This window comes from Amia ocellicauda, chromosome 8 (genome assembly GCF_036373705.1).
Source record: "Amia ocellicauda isolate fAmiCal2 chromosome 8, fAmiCal2.hap1, whole genome shotgun sequence".
In the NCBI taxonomy this organism is placed as follows: domain Eukaryota; kingdom Metazoa; phylum Chordata; class Actinopteri; order Amiiformes; family Amiidae; genus Amia; species Amia ocellicauda.
In genome coordinates, this window is record NC_089857.1 from 25,199,741 (window position 1) to 25,225,845 (window position 26,105).

A 26,105-nucleotide genomic window follows, 5' to 3' on the forward strand; every position below is an offset into this window, starting at 1 on the left:
TGATTTCATTCCTACAAAAATCTTTTCTATGACACTTACCTTAGCAATTATAAGTCTGTGATTCACGTATGTGTTAATACGATAACTTATTATATCATGAACACACAGTTTGTAGGTCAAGAAAGGGAAACATGAAAACTGACTTCTTGAAAATCCGGTGCTCCATACTTTTGAAAAGATTTATTGATTTCCAAATGTAATCTGTTCTGACTCTTTTACCCAAAGCTGGGTAATAACGACTATTGGCCAGTAGCGCCTAAATTGAATTACACATCCACTTTATCCTTCCTGATTATACATAGCCAAACCATTGTTTCAAATATAGTATGTTAACTTTGACCATGGTTTATTACAATGAACAATCTTAGAAATTATAGGGAATGATTAATTGCCTTTTACTATAAATCTTAATCTTGATCAAGAATTATCTGACCTATACTTAACACTGTTACAGCATTTCTACTTAATCACATTAGACACAGGACAAGGGTTGCTATTCTTGATTATCTTCCCTTGACCGTGTAATAATGGAATTATATCTTAAACCAGCACTCCAGTGTTATCATTCAAATCATCTTCTGTAATTATTGTTTTCATGCAGAAAGCATTCTGAATACCCAAGAAATTCAGAATAGGTGTTGGAATAGTACAATACAAATGTATTAATTTCTGTCACCATTTACTTAAACAGTTAAGTTTGCTAGCCTTATGTAGTGTACTACTCTTGGCACATACATCAGACACAATTATTAATGCTTCACATACAGAAGTGAAGTGGACTGAAAAGAGAACTTGTAGAAGACAAAAACTTTTTGTTTTACCAGGATTATTGCAGATTTTCACTGATATCCCTGTTTTTCCATTTGCTAATACTGTTTTCACAAGAGATCCACATGGATGAATACCCACCGTAGAGTTTAGTGGTATACCAAAGATATTGCATTGTTCTTATCTAGGTCAATCATAGCAATACAAAATTCCTTTACACAAAATATCACCATTGAATTTGGTTCTGAAAGCCCTGAGGATCATGCACTGCCCATCTTTTGTACAGAAAAAAGCCACACTGTAATATGTACTGTATCCTCTCATATAGGATGGCAGAAAGAAACAGTAAAAAAAGTATTACACCATTGCACCCCCCCATATGACATAAATAATCTTGAAACGAGAAGAAAGCAGATCATATGAAGGTAGAGGAGTTTAATTTAGCTTTAATATGATTCCAGATATTAGTGCTGATAACTTTGCTGGGTGCAATTACTAAGGTAAAGCGTGAATACCCTTTTCATGCTTTTCTGTACCATTACAACATTCTAGCAGGAGAAATGACGTTGGCCCAGCTCTGAGAGATAAACAACGTCTGGTAATCCTCTGTTTCTTTCTCTGGCTCAGCAGCATAAATATAAATCCCTCTGAACCACTCTTGGCACGTGGGCTGTCTCTGCTTAAGTAACATGATTAACTGTATTTGGAACGATATAGTGCATATAGGAACAATGTAATAATTTCCTTCACACATATTTGTCTTTTAAAAATGTCCACAATCATGGCTCTCTGAATTACCCTAACATGAATAGTAGAATGTTGTTAATTTTCTGTTGGTTTTTGGCATAATCTAAACCATCTGCCTTCCTAGAGCAGAAGAGTACGACGTTTTAATCCAGATTATGGTCGGCATAACTGTTTTTCTTTTTTTTTTTTTTTTTTGTTTGGCTTCTACTCTCCGCTGTCAGTGTGCCTGTGACAACACAGACGGGCAGCCACAGGCTTGTTACATAGGCTCTTGTTGGATTTGTTATTTGGGAGACCAAAGCAAGGTGTTTCATAAAACTGGGAAAAGAGGAGTAATTGTTATTCTTGTACAGAGTGAGGGTCTGAACTGCGAGCGCCATGTCCTTCCTCTTGAAAAGTATGGTAAGCAGCCAGGTGAAGAACCTGGGTCTTGGTGGAGGTGAGGAGAAGAAAGAAGAGGGTGGGGCCCCCGCAGACCCAGCGGCAGCGGCGGGGATGACCCGAGAAGAGTATGAGGAGTACCAGAGACAAGTGGTTGAGGAGAAGTAAGTGCCAACCGTTCACTTGGTAAATCCTAATAAACTAAAATGTGATACATAGGTAGAGACATTGTATTCTAAACAGAATTAATAGAAAGTAATATAAATATGAAACGGAAATGAGATGTGATGACAATATTGTTGTTATCTGTGTTTCAATCGATTCAAAAATGAAAGGCAAATGGTGGTTTTGGTTTCTCCACAGAATTAAGTAATAGTACATCTGTCACTATATCTTCATATGTGTCCATTTTCTTTTTTAAAACCCCATTATCCCCCTCTGTGCTGTATGTCAAAGCCCTGGGACTGTTGCTTGGCCGGTGTGCAGATTAGGAATGTCTAGGAAAGAGATGTGGGCAAACGGTGCGGTCAATCCCCCGTTTAAGAAGTTCCTCAGAGTAACCTTGATCTTATCAAGACTGACTATATCCCCTTACTGTTCATGACCTCTGCTTATGGAGTGTAGAAGAAAACAATGCATGTGTTCCACCATAGGATTGTATGTTTTATTTTTAATTCAGGACTTGATTAATTCAGATCCACATCATACTGACAAGATGGAACAATTTCAACACATCTGTCAACTTATAGAAAACAATGTAGCAGTGCTTTGTTTTTTAATGTGTATAACAGCTTTTAATTGACTGCTGTATTAATTCAGCCCACTTCATGGTGGTATTAAGCCCAGACATGGAGAATCATTAACTCTAGCAATAGACTTCTCTTCCCTTGTAAACCTAGACTAGACAATCTGTGAATATAATCATTAGCAAACATATAACTGAATCACTGGAATTAATGTTCTGCTCATGCTCTGCCATCTAAAGCCCATTTTCAAGACATCTGTTTAGTTGGTAGGCAAGATAAATGGTACATGACACAGCCAGATTATGTAAAAATTGTACACTTTCACTTTTTAATTCAAATTTGTGTTATTATTATTCTAATTTGTATAAATAGTAATAGGAGTAATACAATATGAGAGGTTTTAGGGAGGAGTCTTGGAGATCCATGTGAAATTATGTCATGTATGAGTTTATCCTTACACCCAAAAAACAATTAAATTAATGAAATTATTGCCTATAAATGTTTTCAGATGCTGTATCCATTGCAAAAGATGGTTTTAAATAAAACCAAGCATGTTCTATATTTACCTTCTGCTCTGCCTTAACATGATTGTACTGTTACTATTTTTAAAACTCCAACTAAGCTTTAAGGCTTATTATGAAGATTATGGAACCTCAAAACTGTTTTCAAAGGTATTTTCAGCAATTTAACCTACATTGGAGAACATGTTATTTGGAAATTCAAACACAAATGTGTGACACGTTTTGAAATATACAAACTTGCATTTAAACAGTTGACATCTTAACATGTTTACAGAAGAACATCTAATTTAATTCCTTGATGTAAAATCCCCAAAAAGTACAGTGAGATTGGTTGACAATTAAATGAATCCTTAATTATGCAGAAGATACTTTAAAGCATAGGAGAACTGCCTCCTGAAGTTAAAGGTCATGCACTCAAGCTCCTTTTGATGTCAACAACATGCTAAAGCAGTTGAAACCTCCGTGAAAGAAGACAAACCATGTCAACATGTAGAATACAAATATTGTATTATATTAAATAATATAACAGTTAAAACAGTTGCCCTTCCAATTCTGTCATTTATTTTTTGTCAGAAAGAAACAAGAACATGGCACTAATAACATATATTGCCAATTAATGTATTTATTAATGCTTTTTCCCTCATGATGTAGCATGTACAAGAATTAAGATACATTCAAACATAAAGGTGACTAAACAAATTACCAAAATTACAAATTAAATTGTTTCTGTAATTGCTAAAACATTCAAGCTTCTCTTCTGTCATGAAGGCCACTACAAGACTGAAAAAACACCAGATGTTCTTCTATTTTTACTCTATGTGTTATTAACATAATATTGAACTAAACAGAATGAGAGACAAACTTTTGTATACAAAAACATGAATGCCTGGAGTACATTGTAAATCCAATGGCAGCTCTCCATGGGAGCACATCAATTCGTCCCACAACAATTCACCCCATGACAATTTGCCCCATCATACATTCTACTTGAGCATTTGTAACCATGAGTGCATTAACTTACAGTCAATTTAAAATAGGGAATATACTCTCAGGAAAGCATGTAATATAAAAATATAACAATATGTTCTGTGCCTACAAGTAGCTCACAAAAAATGTATGCTTAATAATAACCGTGTCTATTTGATGTGCTATTTCTAAGTGTTGAACTTATTCTTTACATGAACATTGATTTCTTGGTTCCAACACCAAACACAGTGAGTTGGGTTTAAAGTTCAAGTTGGGTTTCATTTAAAGGTGAAAATCTCAGATACTGGTACATTCAGATTTACAATGTAGATTTAAAATCCAGACGCAAGTATATTTAGACTAGTCGACATTCACACAATACCTAAATGAATCTTCCCAATATTAAAAACAATATATTTGTATGCAAAAATACTTTGTACAGGGGAAAGAATGAGAGAAGTAAAGATGTATTAACACCACACACAATCCACTCGTAATATTATGTTCACCAATAACCATGCTTCTCATCCCAAAGTTCAAAGTTGAATTAAGCTTAGAATTTGCAAATTAATAACAGCCTCCAACCAAAATAAAATTAAACTAAACATTACCCTTTAATTAAAAAAAAGCTTGCTAAATTATGGAAGTTAATGTTGAATTATTTGCTTTTCTGTAGGTGATGCAATGAAGGTGAAGAAAAACTGAAATGATTCTTACAATTACAGCAATGAATGCGTTCCGATGTGATTTATCCAGACAACCCCCCCCAAAAAAAAAAACACCTAATGTAAGTGCACTAGTACAAGTGCCCTTGCATACTGAAAAGGAAATACCTAATACATATTAGAAAACATCAAATTTGTCATAGCATTGACTTTGCTAGTATGTTTCATATTTTATAATCAAAAATATAAAATATATTCCAGAAAGAGACTTTCTTCTCTCATACATCTAGTCTAATTCCAGAGCATAACAACTGTGAAATCAACTGTGTCTCAGATGGACTGTCAGATTACAGAAGGAATGTAACCTTTTGTTCATTTGTGAGTCAACCTGAGGTTGGCTGTCTTTACACTGCCTTTGGGATAGTTGTAAGCTGGCCCAGGGTCACCTCTGGAACTGGAGTGATGTTAGGACAACTCAAAGTCAGCATTTACGCTGCCCTAAACCAGCTTAAACTGGCCAATGCAAACCTTGCATACACTGTCAAATCAACCAATACAAGGCTGATATTATCTTAATGATCAGTGGAGATTCATTCCATAATGCAGATAAGCAAAAGTGCTTTCCATTTAAAAATGACGAAAAATCACCCGGACTGCTATGAACTTAAACCATGTAAGCAATGCTCTTGTTCTCTCTCTCTCTCTCTCTCTCTCTCTCTCTCTCTCTCTCTCTCTCTCTCTCTCTCTCTCTCTCTCTCTCTCTCTCTCTCTCTCTCTCTCTCTCTCTCTCTCTCTCTCTCTCTTTCTATCTGTCTATCTCTCTGTAACTCCAATATGCAGTATTTTCAATTCGCAGGGTGTTCACCATGAGCTGATGTGTTTGTTTCATAACTATATTTAAGTAATAATTAAAGTAACCATTTATATGCATCTTAAGGTAAATCAAGGCTCATAACAATTTTTACAATTGTTATACATTTTTATTTGTAATAAAAAGCCCATGATATATATAAAATGCATAATTGTATTTGAAAGACACTTACCAGTAAGGGACTTTGTAGTTTAAAAAACAGAGGTACAGTTAGGTCCATAAATATTTGGACAGTGACACAATTGTCGTCATTTTGACTCTGTACGCCACCACAATGGATTTGAAAGGAAACAATCAAGATGTGCTTTAAGTGTAGACATTCATCTTTAATTTGAGGGTAGTTACATCCAAATTGAGTGACCGGTGTAGGAAGTTTATATTTGGTCCCCCCAATTTTAGGGGCTCAAACGTAATTGAACAAATTAACATAATCATGAATTAAATTGTGAGTTTCAATACTTGGTTGCAAATCCTTTGCAGTCAATAACTGCCTGAAGTCTGAAACTTTAGAGAGAGAAATTGAGTATGGAATTTGCATTTAACCCTCAATATGAAGTCCAAAGTCCAATTTGGTAAATTCTTAAAAAGAAAGAACGCACTGGTGAGCTCAGGAACCCCAAAAGCCCCAGAAGACCACGTAAAACAGCTGTGGTGGATGACAGAAGAATTCTTTCCCTGGTGAAGAAAAAACCCTTCACAACAGTTGGCCAGATCAAGAACACCCTCCAGGAGGTAGGTGTATCTGTGTCAAAGTCAACAATCAAGAGAAGACTTCACCAGAGTAAATACAGAGGGTTTACCACAAGATGTAAACCATTGGTAAGCCCCAAAGACAGGAAGACCAGATTTTGAGTTTGCCAAAAAACATCTAAAGAACCCTGTACAGTTCTGGAACAACAACCTATGGACAGAAGAGACAAAGATCAACTTGTACCAGAATGATGGCAAGAGAAGAGTATGGAGAAGGGAAGGAACTGCTCTTGATCTGAAGCATACCACCTCATCTGTGAAGCATGTTATGGCATGGGCACGTATGGCTGCCAAAGGGAACTGGTTCCCTTGTATTTATTGATGATGTGACTGCTGACAAAAGCAGCAGGATGAATTCTGAAGTTGAAGGATATATTATCTCCTCAGATTCAGCCAAATGCTTCAAAACTCATTGGACGGTGATTCACAGTGCAGATGGACAATGACCCGAAGCATTCTGTGAAAGCAACCCAAGAATTTTTTAAGATGACAAAGTGGAATGTTCTGCAATGACCAAGTCAATCACCTGACCTGAATGCTATTGAGCATGCATTTCACTTGCTGAAGCCAAATTGCCCCAAGAACAAGCAGGAACTAAAGACAGCTGCAGTACAGGCCTGGCAGAGCATCACCAGGGAAGAAACCCAGCATCTGGTGATGTCTATGGATTCCAGACTTCAGGCAATCATTGACTGCAAAGGATCTGCAACCAAGTATTGGAACTCACAATTTAATTCATGATTGTTAGTTTGTCCAATTACTTTTGAGCCCCTAAAATTGGTGGTACCACATATACAAATGGGTGTAATTCCTACACCGTTCACCCAATTTGGATGTAAATACCCTCAAATTAAAGATAAAAGTCTACACTTAAAGCACATCTTGATTGTTTCCTTTCAGATCCATTGTGGTGGCGTACAGAGTCAAAATAATGACAATTGTGTCACTGTCCAAATATTTATGAACCTAACTGTATATGTCAATATATGTTTTAACTTGGATATGAACACATCCTTCATATCAGGGAAACATACAATCCCAGGCTTAGTGGGTTCAGTCAGTGTGTATACATTAAAATGTCCTTTTTTCCCTTCAATTTCTATTTCTTATCTAATTCAAGTTATGGTTGCTAAGGAACCTAGGTCCTTCCAAATTAAATTGTAACTGTGGTTCTGATTTCAATAGCTTCTGTACACATTAAATGATTTAGTATGTCACCACATTACTATAAATAATTATGTGATGTTTAATTGTTAGTGGATCCTGATGTATTAACTTATAAAATGGATTGCACAGCATAATCGTGTTTAGCAGTACAAATATCCAGCGGGCAAAGATCAAATAATACATTGTCAACACAGTTACTTTTCATGTTAATTTTGTAATATAAATCTGACACACAAATTTGTCAAGGAAAATATTTCCTCACCTTGCATTTAAAACCTATGTAAGCCTTAATGGGATAATAACAAAACTGTAACTGTAAACTGTGTAAACTTTAGGTCACCTGGATAAGGGTGTCTGTCAATCAATCAATCAAATAAATAAATAACTAAATAAATAAATACAAAAATCATATAAAAACATAACATGGGGTAAATGTTGTATTTGGAATTGGTTCAATTTTCAAAGTTGCAAGTTTCATTGTGCCAATGAGTATTGGGAGTATGTTTTATGGAAATGTTAGAAGTATACATATTAATAGAGACAATATGCAGAATTTTACTCTTACTCTCTTGAAATAAACAGCATGTTGCAGCTGATGTGTTTGAGGTATCACTGATGTTTTCTGCTGTTGTTCTTTAAGAATCTGAATCAGAAGTGGGGACAGCATTATGTGCCGTTCTTCTCACAGAGCAACTAATTATAGCCAAGGGCACATGTGAAAGTTAATTAATTTAGCAATACTGGCCAGAACTTTAACGTTTATTTCGCTTTAACTGCAGGATGGAAAGGGATGCAGAGTTTTTGAATAAGAAAGCAGAAAGAGCAACTCTGAGGGTGCATTTGCGAGAAAAATATAGACTGCCAAAGGTAAGGTGTTGCTAACAGATAATTATGCCTAGGTGAAAATGTACAAAGCTGAACTGGGAGACACTGGGCACGTGTACACCCTTCCAGTCTGATTCAAACACTACAGGTCAATTTAGAGTAGACAATCAACCTTAACAGGACATCTTTGAGATGTGGGAGGAAACTGGAATACCCAGTGAAAACCCACAGGAAGAAAATGCCACACCAAACTGAACCTGGGTCCCACCACTATGTCTCCCAGTTTATTTTAATGTTTATTTTAAATATACTGCTCAAAAAATGAAGGGAACACTTAACATTGATTTCTGAACTTGGAGTGTTCCCTTAATTTTTTTGAGCAGTATATATTTTAGATTTTCAGATGTAGACAACCTATTGAAACTGATGTCATTACATATTTTTTGAAGATACATCTTATAAGAGCTTAAATTTAATATGCTCCTTGTGATAAATATATAAATATATTATTCAACAAAATATAATTTGCAACTTATATATTTCAACATATACAGTTTGTGAAAATATGAATACATTTAACTACCTCAGGAAAAGCCAACAAATATAAATCCGGACATAATCTATAGGAACAATGGAGACTGGCAATACAAAAAACACAAAGCTTCTGCATTGTATTACATCTATATCAAGATTGACCTAACCCAATTTATACTTGATGCGATTAGCAACACTGTTACACTCCTAACCTTCTCCACGACAGCTGGGAGAAGTGGAATTGGAGGAAATGCATACAGCAGGCCACTAATAGGCGTATGGTTTCAAAATGGACTGGCTGGGTCTTGGATGATGGACCCTAGCGGTCAGTGAGCGAACTCTTTCAACATGAAGAGATCGTCACTTGCCCTGTCAATCCGGTCCCAGATTCACTGCACCACCTGCTAGTGAACATGGCATTTGGAAACCAGGGGGCCTCCTCTCGGCAGGAGGTCCACCACCATTTTGGTTAGCCCCTAGAAGAGAACTGCCCTGATCGAGGCCCATAGGAACAGCTTACACACCAGACGGTTGAACGTCAGCAACTGCTGGCCTCCCTTCCAATTGAGTCTAGACACAGTCCTAGAACTATCAGCTTTTGGTGCAGTGTCGGACAGCTTTTTTCAGAGTTGACTCTGAAGTGCAACTGATGGAGATGATTGAGGACCAACCCTGTGTGAGTCACTACAAGCTCCTGCAACTGAGCAAAAATTAGCTAATCATTCACATAATTCAGGACAATATCTGCAGTCACAGGGGGGCAGAATGGCATCCACGCACTTGGAAAAAGAGCGTGGGACAGGTTGAATGTAAGGACACAGATCTCAAATACTTTCCTTCTAAAGCAAAATTAAGATACTTCCAGTGCGCTGAATGTATCAGAATGTGAAAATATGCATCCTTTAGACCTAATTTCAACTTTCCTATACTAGAGGCTTGGCCTTCTGCTGTTCTCTATACATTTCCACCAATTCAATTTCTCTCTGGTTGTCCACAGAAGATCGGACTGGAGATGACGGTTTGATAACCCATCAATATCCCATTGATGGCCATTGGGTTTATGGAGATTATGCACATTCTGATAGAGCCTTGGTAATTAAGGGACCAACCACAGGGTCAGAAGCACAAATTACTTCTAAAAAATCTTTTCCTTCTACTTCACAAAAATAATGATTTCCCTTCCTTACATTTATAGTGTAAATACTTATGCTTAAATTCAATTGGGTCAATTGAAGATTAATGATTATTGTTACTGTCTGGGTTTAAAGCGGAAAAGTGGATAAGAATAATTTGATTGTCCTCATCTCACACTTTGGAATGCATATGTTATAAGGTTGCTAATGAGATAAAAACTGGTGCAATGCATTGATTGTCAAGGTTTAATAAGATGAGTGCACATCATGAATGTAATACTCAGTTAATACTATGTTGGGCTTTTAAGTAAATTACAGTAATAGTGAAAACTATAGTAAAAAATATTTCAATTATTTAATTAATATAGGTTTTGAATATATTTTCTGAGCTGTTCTGATTTATTCATACATGGATATTGCTAAAATTTCTTTATATTAGAGGTGTTGCTGCTTAAATATTTATAATACAGTTACATTGACTTTGCAAGTAAAACACAATACAAAGACCATTCAATGCAAAACAATAGAATCAGGAGTGAAATGCCAAATTCAGCATTAAATATATTTTTGTGTTACTCTGTATGTAAGCTGTTAAAAGGATAGAGCAGATTTGAGGAGGATTTACAAGAGTACTGATTGTTTCTGCCCAGCAATGCAGAGGTGGAGAAAAAATAAAAAATAAATAAATATATATATATATATATATATATATTACTTTAAAAACCAAAACAATCAGCTTTTGAAAAATCAGGGAAATACATGTCACATTCCTAGCACTGACTGTTCTCTATTCTATGGTGTGTTACAGTCACTTGATAAACTGAAACTTGTATGTTTTAATAATACAGTTCTTATATACAATATTTAGTGTTATTCTATTTTAACTACCATACTTATTTAACGGTCTAATTGTTCACTCTCACAAAAGTGTTTTTCATTACTATTACAATTAGAATATTTCAAGTTTATTTAAAAATCCTTGGCAAAACAGAAATATTAATATTACAAAATATGTTGATATCTATGATACCATGTACCTGTATTTTTGAGTAATATATGTGACAAATTTATGACACTCCTAATTAATTAAATATAAACAGAATGTATTTGGTATAAACTATTGCTGCAAGTAAACACCAGATACACTGAAACAAATGGTTTTGTTCATCTTTACAAAATGGAAAGAATGCATAAGTACTTTAAGCTGTTGGTCAATCATACTGTTCAATTTGGAGCATTCAGAGCTGTAATAAGCATTGTTCCTGGGAATAAATTTGATATTGGTGTCCACAGAGTGAACAAGATGAGAACACAATCCAGATGGCAGGAGATGATGTGGATGTACCTGAAGAGCTGAGAAAGATGGTGGATGAAGATGCAGTAGAGGAGGAGGAGAAGGACTCCATTCTTGGGCAGATGCAAAACCTCCAAAACATGGACATGGACCAAATCAAGGAGAAAGCCCAGGCCACCTTTACAGAAATGAAAGCAGCGGCAGAACAGAAATGCTCTGTAATGTGATAGAAAAGCTAATAGCTCCTAATACCAATCTGTCCATTTTAAAACTCACCAGGTATTTAAGAATATGTATGGTATCTGCAGTGACAATGTTTTATGGTTAGGATTAGGGTTTGGTTTATGGTTAGGTTAGAGTTAGAGGAAGGATTAGGACTGCAGTTAAATTATTGGTTAGGTGTAGGGCTACAGTAGGGATTGTGTGCAGATATGTTTGGATGATCCAAAACCTGCACATCATCCTGGAGAGTTTTTAAGTGGCCAACAAAAGATTCATCCCAGTAAACCAGTTTTAAGATGTTCCTGTTCTAATCAGGTAAGGGAGAACTGTCCACAGAAATCTTGAAAGCAATTTCTATTCAAACATTCAGCTTTCATGATATTCCTCACATGCTCTAAATTGACTTATACATTATATTTAATGTATAGAAGAAAAAAAAATATATGTGCTGTCTGAATAAAGATATATGTTTAGAATGTTTTCTTTGTTATTGATCTTGACAATGTTGTAATGCCACTTTTTGAATCCTGTATATCTGCAATTTAAAGCCACAATTTTACATGTAGTTAAGAGGCATGTAAGTTATATATACTTATAACTACATAATCTGTATATTCCTATATTTTTTCTTCAGACCAATTCACTTGTGTGGTACTGTGCACTAAAGCCTGACACTTGTATAGGTCCCTGTCACATTTGGCAACAAAAACGGAAATTGGAGAAGAAATTAAGTACACATAACACAATATTGTAGTTTAGTATACAAACATAACTATTTTCTCTATAGCAATAGTGTCATGTGTAATGAGAAACATCACATTCAGTCATATTATTATTTTTCTGGAATGTAAATGTTCTTAGTATTAATTAAAAACAGAAACATTGCAGATTGGTGCTCTATGTAATTAACATTATTTTACTCCATGCATATTAAATGTAAAAGGAGCCTTAAAGAATCTCCCTTGAATAGAACAATGCTCTGTTGTGTACATTGCTCATTGGACTTGAATAATTTGAATAACTTTCACAGGTAGATGGTCCTAGGGCCGGAGCTGCACTACACAAGAAACAACAAACCCACTATGCACTGTGGAAAGTGTCCAAGACTGTCCAGGCAGGGAAAAGCAAATAATATGAGTAAATGGAACTAATCAATCAAATATTTCACACATGCTTCTTTGCATGACACTTTGTTTATTTATTTTAAGAACAAAATAATAGAGTTGCCTCGCATCTTACACAGACTTTACTTACGTGGTCTCAGCTTCACGTGGTTGGCAAAAAATACACTAAAATAAATTTAAAAATTAAGAAAAACTATATTTTTATGTTTCAGCCGCGCGACAACTAAGCGTGCAATTTTTAGTTATCACACCGTATCCTGCTGCATTACAGCATACAATCATCAGCATGATCATCATGGTGAGTACAGTATAAAAATGTATTCATTGTATTGCCCTATAATGTAGATTTAAAAGCAAATTATAGTACCTATACATGAATGCTTACATATACAAACTACTGTAAATATTTTACTGTGGTGTATGTAGGGTACGATTGGCAGTGTTTATAAGAGTAGTCTTGGCTATACACGGTTTTAGCTTCAGGTGGGGGGCCAGGAACGTAACCTCCACATAAGATGCAGGTCTACTATACTAGTGTACTGAGGATAAGGTTTGGAAACCCAGAACTATGTCTTTTCTCATTACATTTAAACAAAGCAAATTAATGTTTCAGTTAATAATGTACTTAATGGGAATGGGAACTTTCAATGTGATCTTTATCTAATGGAAAATCAACTGCAGGTCTTGATCTTAGAATTTGCAATTTGAGGGAAGTTAATCTATGTATACTAGATTACATTTCAAAAATAAATACTGAAGCATATGTCTTCTTTAGCTTAAATTGTAATCAAAGATACAAATTAGAACATAATAATTCTCATGGTTACATGTTCTGCCTTTACAGAATTGTTTTAATTATAAAACACCATTACCCAAATTTGTATATTATAAAGCATATTGAAAATAATGTCACTTAATATATATCAAGATAAATAACTTATAACCATATTATTACCAGCTATATTACCATTTATATAACCAAATTTGTATTACATTCAACAGATAATGAAGAAATCTAAAACAAATATTTCCCTTCAATTGTTCAAAAACATGAACATTACAAATATTAATTCACATTGCAAAAATATTAAAATTATTGATTGCATAATTTAATTAATGATTTCATATGTAATTTAAAATAGTAAGAGAAAAGGAACAGTTATGTAAAAACATTTAAGAGTTATTTTTCAGTAATGCCCCTTTCTTCTATATAACACTTTTGTTCCCTGGGACTGGGCATCATCAAATGTTTTTGTAGCATGGACTTATTTTTCTATTGATCCACCAATATCATCTGTTAGTCCTGCAATGAAATTATAGACACAATTCTTTGGCTAGTGTGTGTATAAACTATGTATTTATTTTCAGAATAATAGAATATTTGAGGCTTGAACAATTTGCACTGCTTATGTAAGTGCATTTCAACAATTAGATTAAACGCTCTGATCTGCAGTGTAAATGGAATGATTCTGGGAAAAATCCTCTTGATTAATTTAATGCTGTAGGCCCCTGTTCGGTGACTCCTGAGGTCATGGTTTTTTTTTTTCCCTTTACTCATGTTACAGAGACTTTAAAGAGATTTTGAAATGGAATCCAGGTGTTCATTTATTCCTTTTATCCCGTTAGTGTAGATCTTGTGATACCATCTTTTAGTATTAGTCTTTCTTCTCCGTTTATGATTAGGTTACAGATTTAAAATCACACATTTGTCCTTGAAAACTCCTAAGATTATATGATGTTCTTCATTAAATTGAGTAGTTAGTAAATTGTACTTTGTTTTCACACCTTTTGATATATTTGAAAAAATAAATAAATGAAGAAATGTTTTGTTTCTAACACTTTTAATTACTATAGACCAAAGGCATGCGACCCGCGGCCTGCAGACCACTTGTGGCAGGTATTTCATATGGTGGACACTAATTTATAACACATTTTTCCAGGATGTTCGTTATATTCAGGTTATTATTAGCTCAACTGTGTTCAGGAATATGCAGAAGCAAGAGACCAGGTATTAGATTTCATGTGTGTATAAACACAAGTATGTATCGCTTAATGTGCGGTTCTTTAGGCGTAGCACAGTTGCAGTATATTGTATTGCTTATTTCTTCGATGTTTCAGTGCAGCTGTGCAGACTCTGTCTTTACAAACAGGCTTCTACTTCTACATCTCATAACTCTCCAGCTTTTCATGTTTTGTATTTTACTAGCTTCCCTGTAGATGGACCCTCCACTTCAAAATCCAATTGAATGGTCCCTTTTTATCAAGTGCAGTCCCAATGTTTGGGAAATGGCATCCTTTTCAGTTTTCCTTTTCTTTCATGATTCATGAGGCCAATCAACATAAACATTGGAGGAATTTAGTCTCCATGTTTAAAAAACAAAATACAATCAATACATTAACTTTTTTATGTTGTTTTGTTTTATAGACATGTTTCAAATAAACAACAGACATATATATATATATATATATATATATATATATATATATATATATAAATAAAACTGACAAAACAATTAAAAAGGAAAATGTCAATAACATTGCATTGTTTTTGTCCATGATGCTCATGCTAGGTTTCTAGATGTTTGTGGGTTTTTTTCTGGATTTAGTTTATTTTCTGCACATATTTCCCCCTATTATTAAATTAAACTGAAGGATATGTGTAGAGATTTTTTTTTTAAATTCCTGTATATAGTGTTTCATTGATCTGATTTGAATTGATTGTTCATCTTAATGAGCCATCACAAATTCAATACACATTGTTAGAAAGCAGTTTAACATTGGGTCAAGAAGCTTTTAGAAACTTAGAACTGTTTAAAGAATATAAGTATAATTAAAATGACACCTGAAATTTTGTCATTTGCAGATGGGGCTTTTGATTTAATTAGGGTCCTTCTTTAAAAAACATAACAGATAAAAATGTCATAATTCAATTATTTTAAAAAACAAATGTATAAGATTCCAACTGTCCTCTACAAGAACTAGATTCTTTATTTAAAAAATACATGTTTAAATAGCTACTTTCACTGAGCATAAATACTGTAGAACTTAAGTATAGTGATGCGTTATCTGTTTTAATTACACAGCAGATGTTTAATTGATTATCTTTCAATGGTTTAGTTTGTTTACATCATCTTTTTTTACAAATATAGGTTACCTATAGTGATAAAATATAACATAATTAGTAGCACACAATAAGAAAAATACGTACATTGTTTGTTGTATCACAATACATAATTTTTTGTTCATAAGAAAACAAAATTGCATTAATTTCTTAATTTGAAATGTTATTATAATTCTCTCTATATATATAATAGCCCTGGAAGTATGTATTCAATTCATACTACCAAAACTCAATTATGGCTCTGAAAAATTATACAAAAACTGCAAACAACACAAATAAGCATTGGAATAACAAGAAGAGACAAACAAATGTATCCGAGAATGAACAAAAGTATGTGACATTGAATGAGTGAAAATGTTACATTGGCAAGGGCAAAAAATTACAAAAGAAGTTATAGAATGGATCCCAAGAGATTAAATAAGACCTAGAAGAAGACCACATAAAAGACGGGTAGATTTTCTAGTGTGACCTGAAAAAGAGATGCTGTACAGGTGTAAATATCTTAGGGAGGCCTTCATACAGCAGTGGACGAATGAAGCAGCATAATATTGTATAGAGTATAGCATCTGCAGTTTCTTAATGACCAAACCTTTACTTAGTAATATTAAATGTTTAACCTTTCCAACCAGGATTTAAATAAATAATGAAAGCAGATAGATTTATTAAATAATCAACGCTGTCTCTGGGTCCCTTAATTGAACAGGTTGCGACCAAACATTGAGCAAGAACAATATCCCGATATAACTTACAAAACATTCAGTAACCTTCTTCACTAAGTGTTTGAACATTCATTTTTTGAGAGGGGGGTGGGGGGGATCATACAATGGACTATTTCATGAGAGCTGGTGTTTAAGGTGCCTTGGATTTAAAGTTTAAAAGATTAGCAACTAATAGGATCAGTTTAGCTGTGGTTGTCATCCCTTCAAGTTAAATGCGCATGGCAGGCACTCTTAAGTAATTTGAATTCAATTAAGCTAATTGGAATACAAGAGAAGATGGATTGCATTAATGTAGCTTTGCTTCGTGAAACTTGTCCTCATGGGAAATCAGATAATATAATGCTTGTTCCACTACCAGCTAAGTCCAATTACATGTAATTAGTGTAGAGGGGTCAGATAATCAGGGCCAGAGTACACTATGCTATAATTTTCATTCACTTGTTTGGCATTTGTCTATTTGGACAGTGTGCCATACATTGCAGGATGGCACATGCCATTTTTGTGTTGTTACAAAACAAAGGTTGGCTTTTATATTGTTTAGAGTGCTGCATTGTGACTGTGGTTATATCTTTAATTAAGCAAAAGTCCTCTAGGTTTCAGTTTCAAACATCATTCAACTGGAACTTGTATGCTTTGTTCAAATCCTATTAATACAAACACATTTGTGTATCTGAGATTTTCACTCTATTTTGAGACAGCCTTGCAGCAGCAGAACTCAGCACACTCACTTCCTGCACAGTGTGTCTTCTCATGCAAGAGTAGATTAGAGCAGCTTGCAGTAATTATGAGTGTCATAGCAGTTACATAAAACTCATAACAATGTATTAGAACCAAGTGCAAAAATATAACATACATATACACTCACCTAAAGGATTATTAGGAACACCTGTTCAATTTCTCATTAATGCAATTATCTAATCAACCAATCACATGGCAGTTGCTTCAATGCATTTAGGGGTGTGGTCCTGGTCAAGACAATCTCCTGAACTCCAAACTGAATGTCTGAATGGGAAAGAAAGGTGATTTAAGCAATTTTGAGCGTGGCATGGTTGTTGGTGCCAGACGGGCCGGTCTGAGTATTTCACAATCTGCTCAGTTACTGGGATTTTCATGCACAACCATTTCTAGGGTTTACAAAGAATGGTGTGAAAAGGGAAAAACATCCAGTATGCGGCAGTCCTGTGGGCGAAAATGCCTTGTTGATGCTAGAGGTCAGAGGAGAATGGGCCGACTGATTCAAGCTGATAGAAGAGCAACTTTGACTGAAATAACCACTCGTTACAACCGAGGTATGCAGCAAAGCATTTGTGAAGCCACAACACGTACAACCTTGAGGCGGATGGACTACAACAGCAGAAGACCCCACCGGGTACCACTCATCTCCACTACAAATAGGAAAAAGAGGCTACAATTTGCACAAGCTCACCAAAATTGGACAGTTGAAGACTGGAAAAATGTTGCCTGGTCTGATGAGTCTCGATTTCTGTTGAGACATTCAGATGGTAGAGTCAGAATTTGGCGTAAACAGAATGAGAACATGGATCCATCATGCCTTGTTACCACTGTGCAGGCTGGTGATGGTGGTGTAATGGTGTGGGGGATGCTTTCTTGGCACACTTTAGGCCCCTTAGTGCCAATTGGGCATGGTTTAAATGCCACGGCCGACCTGAGCATTGTTTCTGACCATGTCCATCCCTTTATGACCACCATGTACCCATCCTCTGATGGCTACTTCCAGCAGGATAATGCACCATGTCACAAAGGTCGAATCATTTGAAATTGGTTTCTTGAACATGACAATGAGTTCACTGTACTAAACTGGCCCCCACAGTCACCAGATCTCAACCCAATAGAGCATCTTTGGGATGTGGTGGAACGGGAGCTTTGTGCCCTGGATGTGCATCCCACAAATCTCCATCAACTGCAAGATGCTATCCTATCAATATGGGCCAAAATTTCTAAAGAATGCTTTCAGCACCTTGTTGAATCAATGCCACGTAGAATTAAGGCAGTTCTGAAGGCGAAAGGGGGTCAAACACAGTATTAGTATGGTGTTCCTAATAATCCTTTAGGTGAGTGTATATTTTACAGAGCCAAACATGAAGATTTCATGTATTTACTTATTGAAGTAGTACTCACTGATGTAAAAAGCAGAAGATAACATTAGTGCTGATATGATAAAAACGTGCCAGTTGGCAATGCAAGATTCCTGCACTCTAATAATCAGTTTAGTGAAAAGGGCAAATTTTGACCCACTTGCTAATAGAAAACTGCAAACCTGTACTCAGTGGTGGCTTTACATTTTGTAAGATGCCATCTTCTTCTACTCATAAATGTAACCCTTATGTACAGGTGTACAGGTTTGTAGTTTACTCTTAACAGGTGGGTCACTGTTTTGATTAATGGGTATTACTGTAATATGCATTATAAACACAGTTTATTTCAGTTCTTAAATACGTTACATAAACCATACATGTGGAATATCTATTCAGAACCATACCATTTGATGTATATTTGAATTAGACATAAATGGTAGGTGGAGGTTCTTACTTGTCCCCTTCTTTGGGTAAAGATGAGAAAGTCATAGAATCATACTGTTTGCCCTGACATTGGTAGATTATTCAGTAGTTTTGTGTTGTATTTATTTCATTCAGACATTTTATTTCTAATGTATTATCTTCACTTCAGAGCAGGTTTAAAACCCTCTCTATTTCAATTATATTTTCGGGGCAGTCTTTACTGAGAAGCACTTCATTTGAGATCAAAGGGAAGACAGACAGAGCATTCAACCAATGAAGTGTATGTAAAACCCGAAGGAATCACAACAGATGCTTCGCTCCACAGTAACAGATTCCTCCTGCTACAAGAGGTCACTGGCAAAGGGAGTCCCTATCAGAAAATAGTTTTAAATGCAAAAACACACCTACGAGAATAAATTCATACACATTACAAACAAATACAGAAATAAATAAGACAATGTTAATAATAACAATAATATAAAGGGTGAAAGTGGTTAGATGAAATAGAAACAAACTGAGCAACCTGCATGAGCTAAATTGTCTCCTCTCATCTGTAGATTGTATTTTGCCCTAATGCTCTTCTAAAACATTAAACAGTAACAGTATATATATTTAGTCCAATCCATGTTTAGCATGGATAAACAGATGCATCAAAATAACTGTTTTGCATCCTGTTAATCAGAAATCTCTTCTGTCTTGTCCCACTAGATATATCTCTAAGTGAGTATTACTGGACCCAAAAGTAGCATTGAGTAGCACATCAGAGCATGGAGAGACTGCTCCAACTCCACTCGCCCTGGCCATTGCTCTGCTTGCACAGCATGCCTCGGATCCCAGTCACATACAGAATGCCGCCGCCGCATCCTAAGACCTTGACCTTTGTGTATGCTTCTTGGATACAACACAGTAGAGCATGTTGTCACCCCACTCCTTCATGCGCTGGTCAGGCCGGAGGGAGCTGCTCCTGTGGTAAGCGAGGGCGCATGAGCTCGGCTCCTGTTGCCCCACTTCCTTATTTAGCTTTGCTGTCACAGTAGAGCTTTCCGTCACTCCTTCTCCTAGTTGTACAACTTGAGCAGGAGGTGTCTGCTGCTGTGTTAAGTTAGGGCACAACAGCTGGTCTCTTCTTGCCCTGCTTGTGTGTCATATTTCAGTAAAACATGCTGTTGCTCACTGCTAGCTGCTAGTTGGCAGAAGGTGAGTGCTCCTGTGTTCAGTGGAGGGTACATGAGCAGATCTCCTGTCAACCCCGCTCTGTATATGGTTTTAGTATTTTTGAAGATCAGGGTAGAGGCGCTATTGCCCTCCCCTCTCTGCATTACTGTTCCCAGGAGAGTGTGACTGATGTCCTTACTCCTGGGTGACCAGAATGTGGTCCCAAGGGGCCCCCGCAGACGTTTTTACCTGGGGGACTGACGCGCTGTCTCACATGTGATCGTACTGTCTCCGCTATAGTCCAACCCAACCCAGGCCTGCTCCAGCTCTGGGCCTGGCCCCTGAGCGGGATTGCTTGATAGCCTGGAGTCTGTCAGACTCTTTGAGGTCGCAGTATTCCTACCAGGGTCATGACCCAGTTAATTGCCCCAGCAGGGTCATATTACAATATATATGTATATGTATATACACTCACCTAAAGGATTATTAGGAACTCCATACTAATACTGTGTTTGACCCCCTTTCGCCTTCAAAACTGCCTTAATTCTACGTGGCATTGATTCAACAAGGTGCTGAAAGCATTCTTTAGAAATGTTGGCCCATATTGATAGGATAGCATCTTGCAGTTGATGGAGATTTGTGGGATGCACATCCAGGGCACGAAGCTCCCGTTCCACCACATCCCAAAGATGCTCTATTGGGTTGAGATCTGGTGACTGTGTGGGCCAGTTTAGTACAGTGAACTCATTGTCATGTTCAAGAAACCAATTTGAAATGATTCGACCTTTGTGACATGGTGCATTATCCTGCTGGAAGTAGCCATCAGAGGATGGGTACATGGTGGTCATAAAGGGATGGACATGGTCAGAAACAATGCTCAGGTAGGCTGTGGCATTTAAACCATGCCCAATTGGCACTAAGGGGCCTAAAGTGTGCCAAGAAAACATCCCCCACACCATTACACCACCACCACCAGCCTGCACAGTGGTAACAAGGCATGATGGATCCATGTTCTCATTCTGTTTACGCCAAATTCTGACTCTACCATCTGAATGTCTCAACAGAAATCGAGACTCATCAGACCAGGCAACATTTTTCCAGTCTTCAACTGTCCAATTTTGGTGAGCTTGTGCAAATTGTAGCCTCTTTTTCCTATTTGTAGTGGAGATGAGTGGTACCCGGTGGGGTCTTCTGCTGTTGTAGCCCATCCGCCTCAAGGTTGTACGTGTTGTGGCTTCACAAATGCTTTGCTGCATACCTCGGTTGTAACGAGTGGTTATTTCAGTCAAAGTTGCTCTTCTATCAGCTTGAATCAGTCGGCCCATTCTCCTCTGACCTCTAGCATCAACAAGGCATTTTCGCCCACAGGACTGCCGCATACTGGATGTTTTTCCCTTTTCACACCATTCTTTGTAAACCCTAGAAATGGTTGTGCGTGAAAATCCCAGTAACTGAGCAGATTGTGAAATACTCAGACCGGCCCGTCTGGCACCAACAATCATGCCATGCTCAAAATTGCTTAAATCACCTTTCTTTCCCATTCAGACATTCCGTTTGGAGTTCAGGAGATTGTCTTGACCAGGACCACACCCCTAAATGCATTGAAGCAACTGCCATGTGATTGGTTGGTTAGATAATTGCATTCATGAGAAATTGAACAGGTGTTCCTAATAATCCTTTAGGTGAGTGTGTTTATATGTATATATATATATAGTTTTTTTAGTTTTTTTTGTTTTTTTACAAGAGCTGTTGGACCAGGGCAAGTCCCTGTCCACGTTCAAAGTGTATCTGGCGGCCATCTCTGCACATCATGTCCAGATTGACCACAAGCCCCCTGGGTCTCATTTCCTGGCTAAGCAGTTTTCTGATGGGAGCTCAACGGCTATGACCTCCTCTCGCCTCTTCACTGCCCTTCACACCCATCGTGTGTCCGTTTTGCAGGAGATGGCTCCAGGGTCACACTATGGCTTAACCCTGCGTTCCTCCCAAAAGTGCTGTCTCCATTCCATGTCAACGGGCCTATTGAGTTGATGGCTTTCCATCCCCCTCCCTTCTCTTTGGAGCAGGACAATCAGCATCACCTGCTCTGCCCTGTGCAGGCCCTCAAGTACTATTTGGAACGCACTAAGGACATTCAGCACTTGGACCAACTGTTTGTGTCCTGTGGAGCACACACAGGGCCAGGAGCTTTCAAAACCGCACCTCTCGCGTTGGATTGTGGACTCTATTACCATGACCTACGAGTCCACCGGGACCCCAGTGCCTGGACACCTGGTGGCCCACTCGACTTGGGGCCTTTTTCAAGGTGCCACCTTGGCAGACATTTGTGCAGCTGCAGCTTGGGCTTCGCCGTTACTTTTGCCAGGTTCTACAGGTTGGACATGACGTACCCAGTCCCTTCCATTGGGAAACTGGTGTTGGCTTCAGTTGAGCCCCAAAACCCTGCAGGCTCTGGCTCCTGATCTCTATTCCCAATCTACCCCTGTTAGCGCATCCTGGATGGCATTGGTTTGAACCATGTTTTCCCTTCCTACCGGACTATGCCTTCCAGGGCTTGCTGACTGCCCTGTGGATGTGTTCCAAGGGTTTGTCGTGTGGCCTCCAAGTACGTTGCCTTATGAGGCCGCCCAGTATATTATTGCATTGTGTTGCGGTGGTGCAAGCGTTTTGCCTGTACTCCGCTGCATACATACTATGTGTAGACAACAGGACTGTGGTCTCATCCTAGCTCTGCTAGTAGACTGGAAGGCCACTGCTGCTGTTCTCAGTGGAGGGTAATCGAGCTGGCTCTTGTGCCCCGCTATGTACATAGTTAATTTATCTCAACACCGTAAAAGCTGCAGTTGCTCTGCCTTAGTTGTGCTCATGGGCAGGTGTTGACTGCTCCCGTGTTGTGTGGGAGGTGCATGAGCTGGCTACTTGTAGTTAGACAGCAGGTCTGTGGCCCTGTCCTAGTTGTGCTAGTGGAACATGAGGCCATTGCTGCTGTTCCCAGCGCATGGCACTCGAGATGAATTTCGCTGCCTCACTGTGTGGGTAGTTTATTGGACAGCATGTCTGTGACCCTGCTCTAGCTGTGAGCTAGTAGAGCAGTGAACTGCTGCCACCCTCCGCAGCGGAGGGCACTTGAGCTACTCATGCCCCGCTGTATACAGAATATTACGTTATTTTTTTGGTAGAGCTGGTGTTGCAAGTGACCACCGCTCCCATGTTGCACGAGAGGTGCATGAACTATTCCTGCAACCTGCGATGTATAGAGTTCAATTGTTATGACATTATAGAGCTGGTGTGGCGTTGCTCCTAGCTGTGCTAGTGGAGCAAGCGGCCGCCACTCCGATGTCGCGGTGTATATATATTTTGTAATGGTAGAGTCCGCTGTTGTCCTGCATCTATCTTCACTAATATTTGACAACTGCTCCCGTGTTACGCGGAGGGTGCATGATCTGCTTCCTGCACCCTGTGATATATATATATTATTATGACAGCACAGTGGAGCTGGCCACTCTGTACTGTTCAGTTGAGTGAGATAGCTCCAGTGCTGTGCGGAGGCGACATGAATGTTCCTGCTGCCCGCGTTGTATTTAGTTTTGTGCTCATCTGTGGCTACTCTAGTGTCTGACTAGTTAGTTGTATATTATGTTGAATTACAGTGGGTCTGTGGCCCTGCTCCTGCAGGATCAGGGGTCTACTGCCACTTTAATGCGCAGCAGGTGCACAAGTTGCTTGATTGCCCGCACCATATGTTGTGCAAGTAGATATAAGGCCTCACTCCCAGATGCACTAGTAAAGCAGCTGGCCTTGCTATTGTGAATGGAGGCGTAAGAGTTGACCTCTGTAGCCCCACTTTGTATATGCTGATTGCAGACAGTTCCTGGTAGAGCGTGACTGTGGTCCTCGCTCCTGGGCAGCCCCAGGTGTGGCCCCAAGGGGCCTCTGTGGCTCCTGTCTGGAGTTGTGTTGCCGAGGGCAGGCTCCCTTATCAGCTCGCTGCCTCCTCCCTTGCGACGGTTTTGTTATCCAGTAACCCCTCCCCTTTGGGCAGTCTTTCCGACTTCAACTATCGATTTTGAATGCAACCCTTGTTATCTGAAAAAGGAAGCACTGCCCAAGGGTTGCAAGGTCGCTCGGGAGTTCAAGTCTCTTGGAAAAAGAGGAAGTTCCTGTGCAGACGTCATGTCTTATACAAACGGGAAGTAGGAAGGAACCTGTTTTGAGAGACGTGCAAAGGGGCCAATGGCAGCTTTGATATAGAGATGTTTTGATTGGGTTCCAACGGAAGTGCGCTGAAACCCCTCCCCTTGGGCAGTGCTTCCTTTTTCAGATAACCAGGGTTGCATACGCAACCTATCGTTTTAAATGGGAAAGGTGTCCAACGGAAATACTGCATTTATATTTTTTAAGGACCTCTTACACTGAAGTGCAGTGAGCATCACCAGACACAAACAGAGCTGTGAAATCCTGACTATTCTTCATCAACAGTCACCAGCACTCCTATTACAACACAGTCCTGAAAGCCAAGAACTCTCACCCGAAAGGTCTGATGTCTGTCAGCTGGTACTCTTGTTCACCGAGACAGACCCACCTCAGCCTCAGATACGAGGCATCAAAATCAATACACTCTCCTGTGGAAAATGCAGAACCTGGACCACTGATGTAAAGAAACAGTGTAACCCTGTTCTGCAGATGGACCGCACTCTAGCATAGTATCAAGTCAGGGCAAAGAACCCCATCCATAGACACAAACCTGAACCAAAGCAGTTCACATAGACAGCAGATACAGGCAACACAAACAGACTGGAAAGCAGATTGTGTGGAAAGCATAAGCAGTGTGAATTGTACAGGGAGTCACACTTCCAGATGAACTGCACTACATACTCCAAAGTGAGGAACATGAAGAACTGCATTTCTTTCCTGTGTGTCTGTGTAAACAAGGTCACTGTCTCACTGTCTTAATGTGCTACGGTACTGTGCTATAGTCATAAAGTATTATTATTATTATTATTATTATTATTATTATTATTATTTCTTTCTTATCAGATGCCCTTGTCCAGGGCAACTTATAAAATATTATTAGAGCAATACAAAGTGCAATAATACAGTACTGTTCAAAGCATAATACATTTTACAAATTCCAATTTACACAAGTGTATATGAGATATACAGTAAACAATATATAAGTGCTTTCCATTTCAAAAATGTCTGGTAAAAACAAATTACATTAAATAGACTAACCCGTTTACTTACTTAGTAAATACATTGCCTTAGTAATGAACCATACGTGACTCTGGCTGGACTCCCCAATGTCCCTCGTTGTACTCATTATTTAATTGTCTCTCTTTTAGTTGAGTGTGCTATTTTTATTATTCAAAACCTTAATTAAGATTGCTTACTGATATTGCTTCAGAAAGGGGTGGGTTATGTGCCTATTTTGTTTAAGAAATAAGATAAGTTACATTTCAAAGTTAATGTTGGTTTTATTTTTGTTAGGCCAAATTTTCCAGTTCAAGAAACAGGACTTTGAGCATTGATTACATGTTTTTCTTTGACTGTGAACATTTTAACATATTTACATGGGGGGGGGGTCTTCAATATGATTGGTTTCAAATGTAATGTATGAGAAAATAGGAACAAACAGGAACTACCTACTATGGCTACCCTACATGTTTTGAATATTACTATTTTAAAATAATTGTTCTAAAGACTTGCAGGCCAATTTGAACAGTTCCTGACACTGCTTTGTTCCACTACCAGATATAAAGCTACTATACAGGTAGGCCTATAAATTGAGGTAAAATATATTTACTCAAATGAATTTGAAATAATATATTTTACCTCAATGTATAGACCTACCTGTTGGCCCAAAGAAAGAAACCTTCA

General features: G+C 37.8%; 1 protein-coding gene across 1 annotated transcript; it reads left to right on the forward strand.

The window, feature by feature from the left end:
• Window positions 1–1,711: 1,711 nt before the first annotated feature.
• On the forward strand, window positions 1,712–12,548 carry cplx4a (complexin 4a). The gene is made up of 3 exons (XM_066710786.1): window positions 1,712–2,060; window positions 8,362–8,449; window positions 11,368–12,548. The coding sequence occupies exons 1-3, from the start codon at window positions 1,894–1,896 to the stop codon at window positions 11,593–11,595; spliced, it is 483 nt and encodes a 160-aa protein (XP_066566883.1). The 5' UTR covers window positions 1,712–1,893; the 3' UTR covers window positions 11,596–12,548.
• The last annotated feature ends 13,557 nt before the right edge of the window (window positions 12,549–26,105 follow it).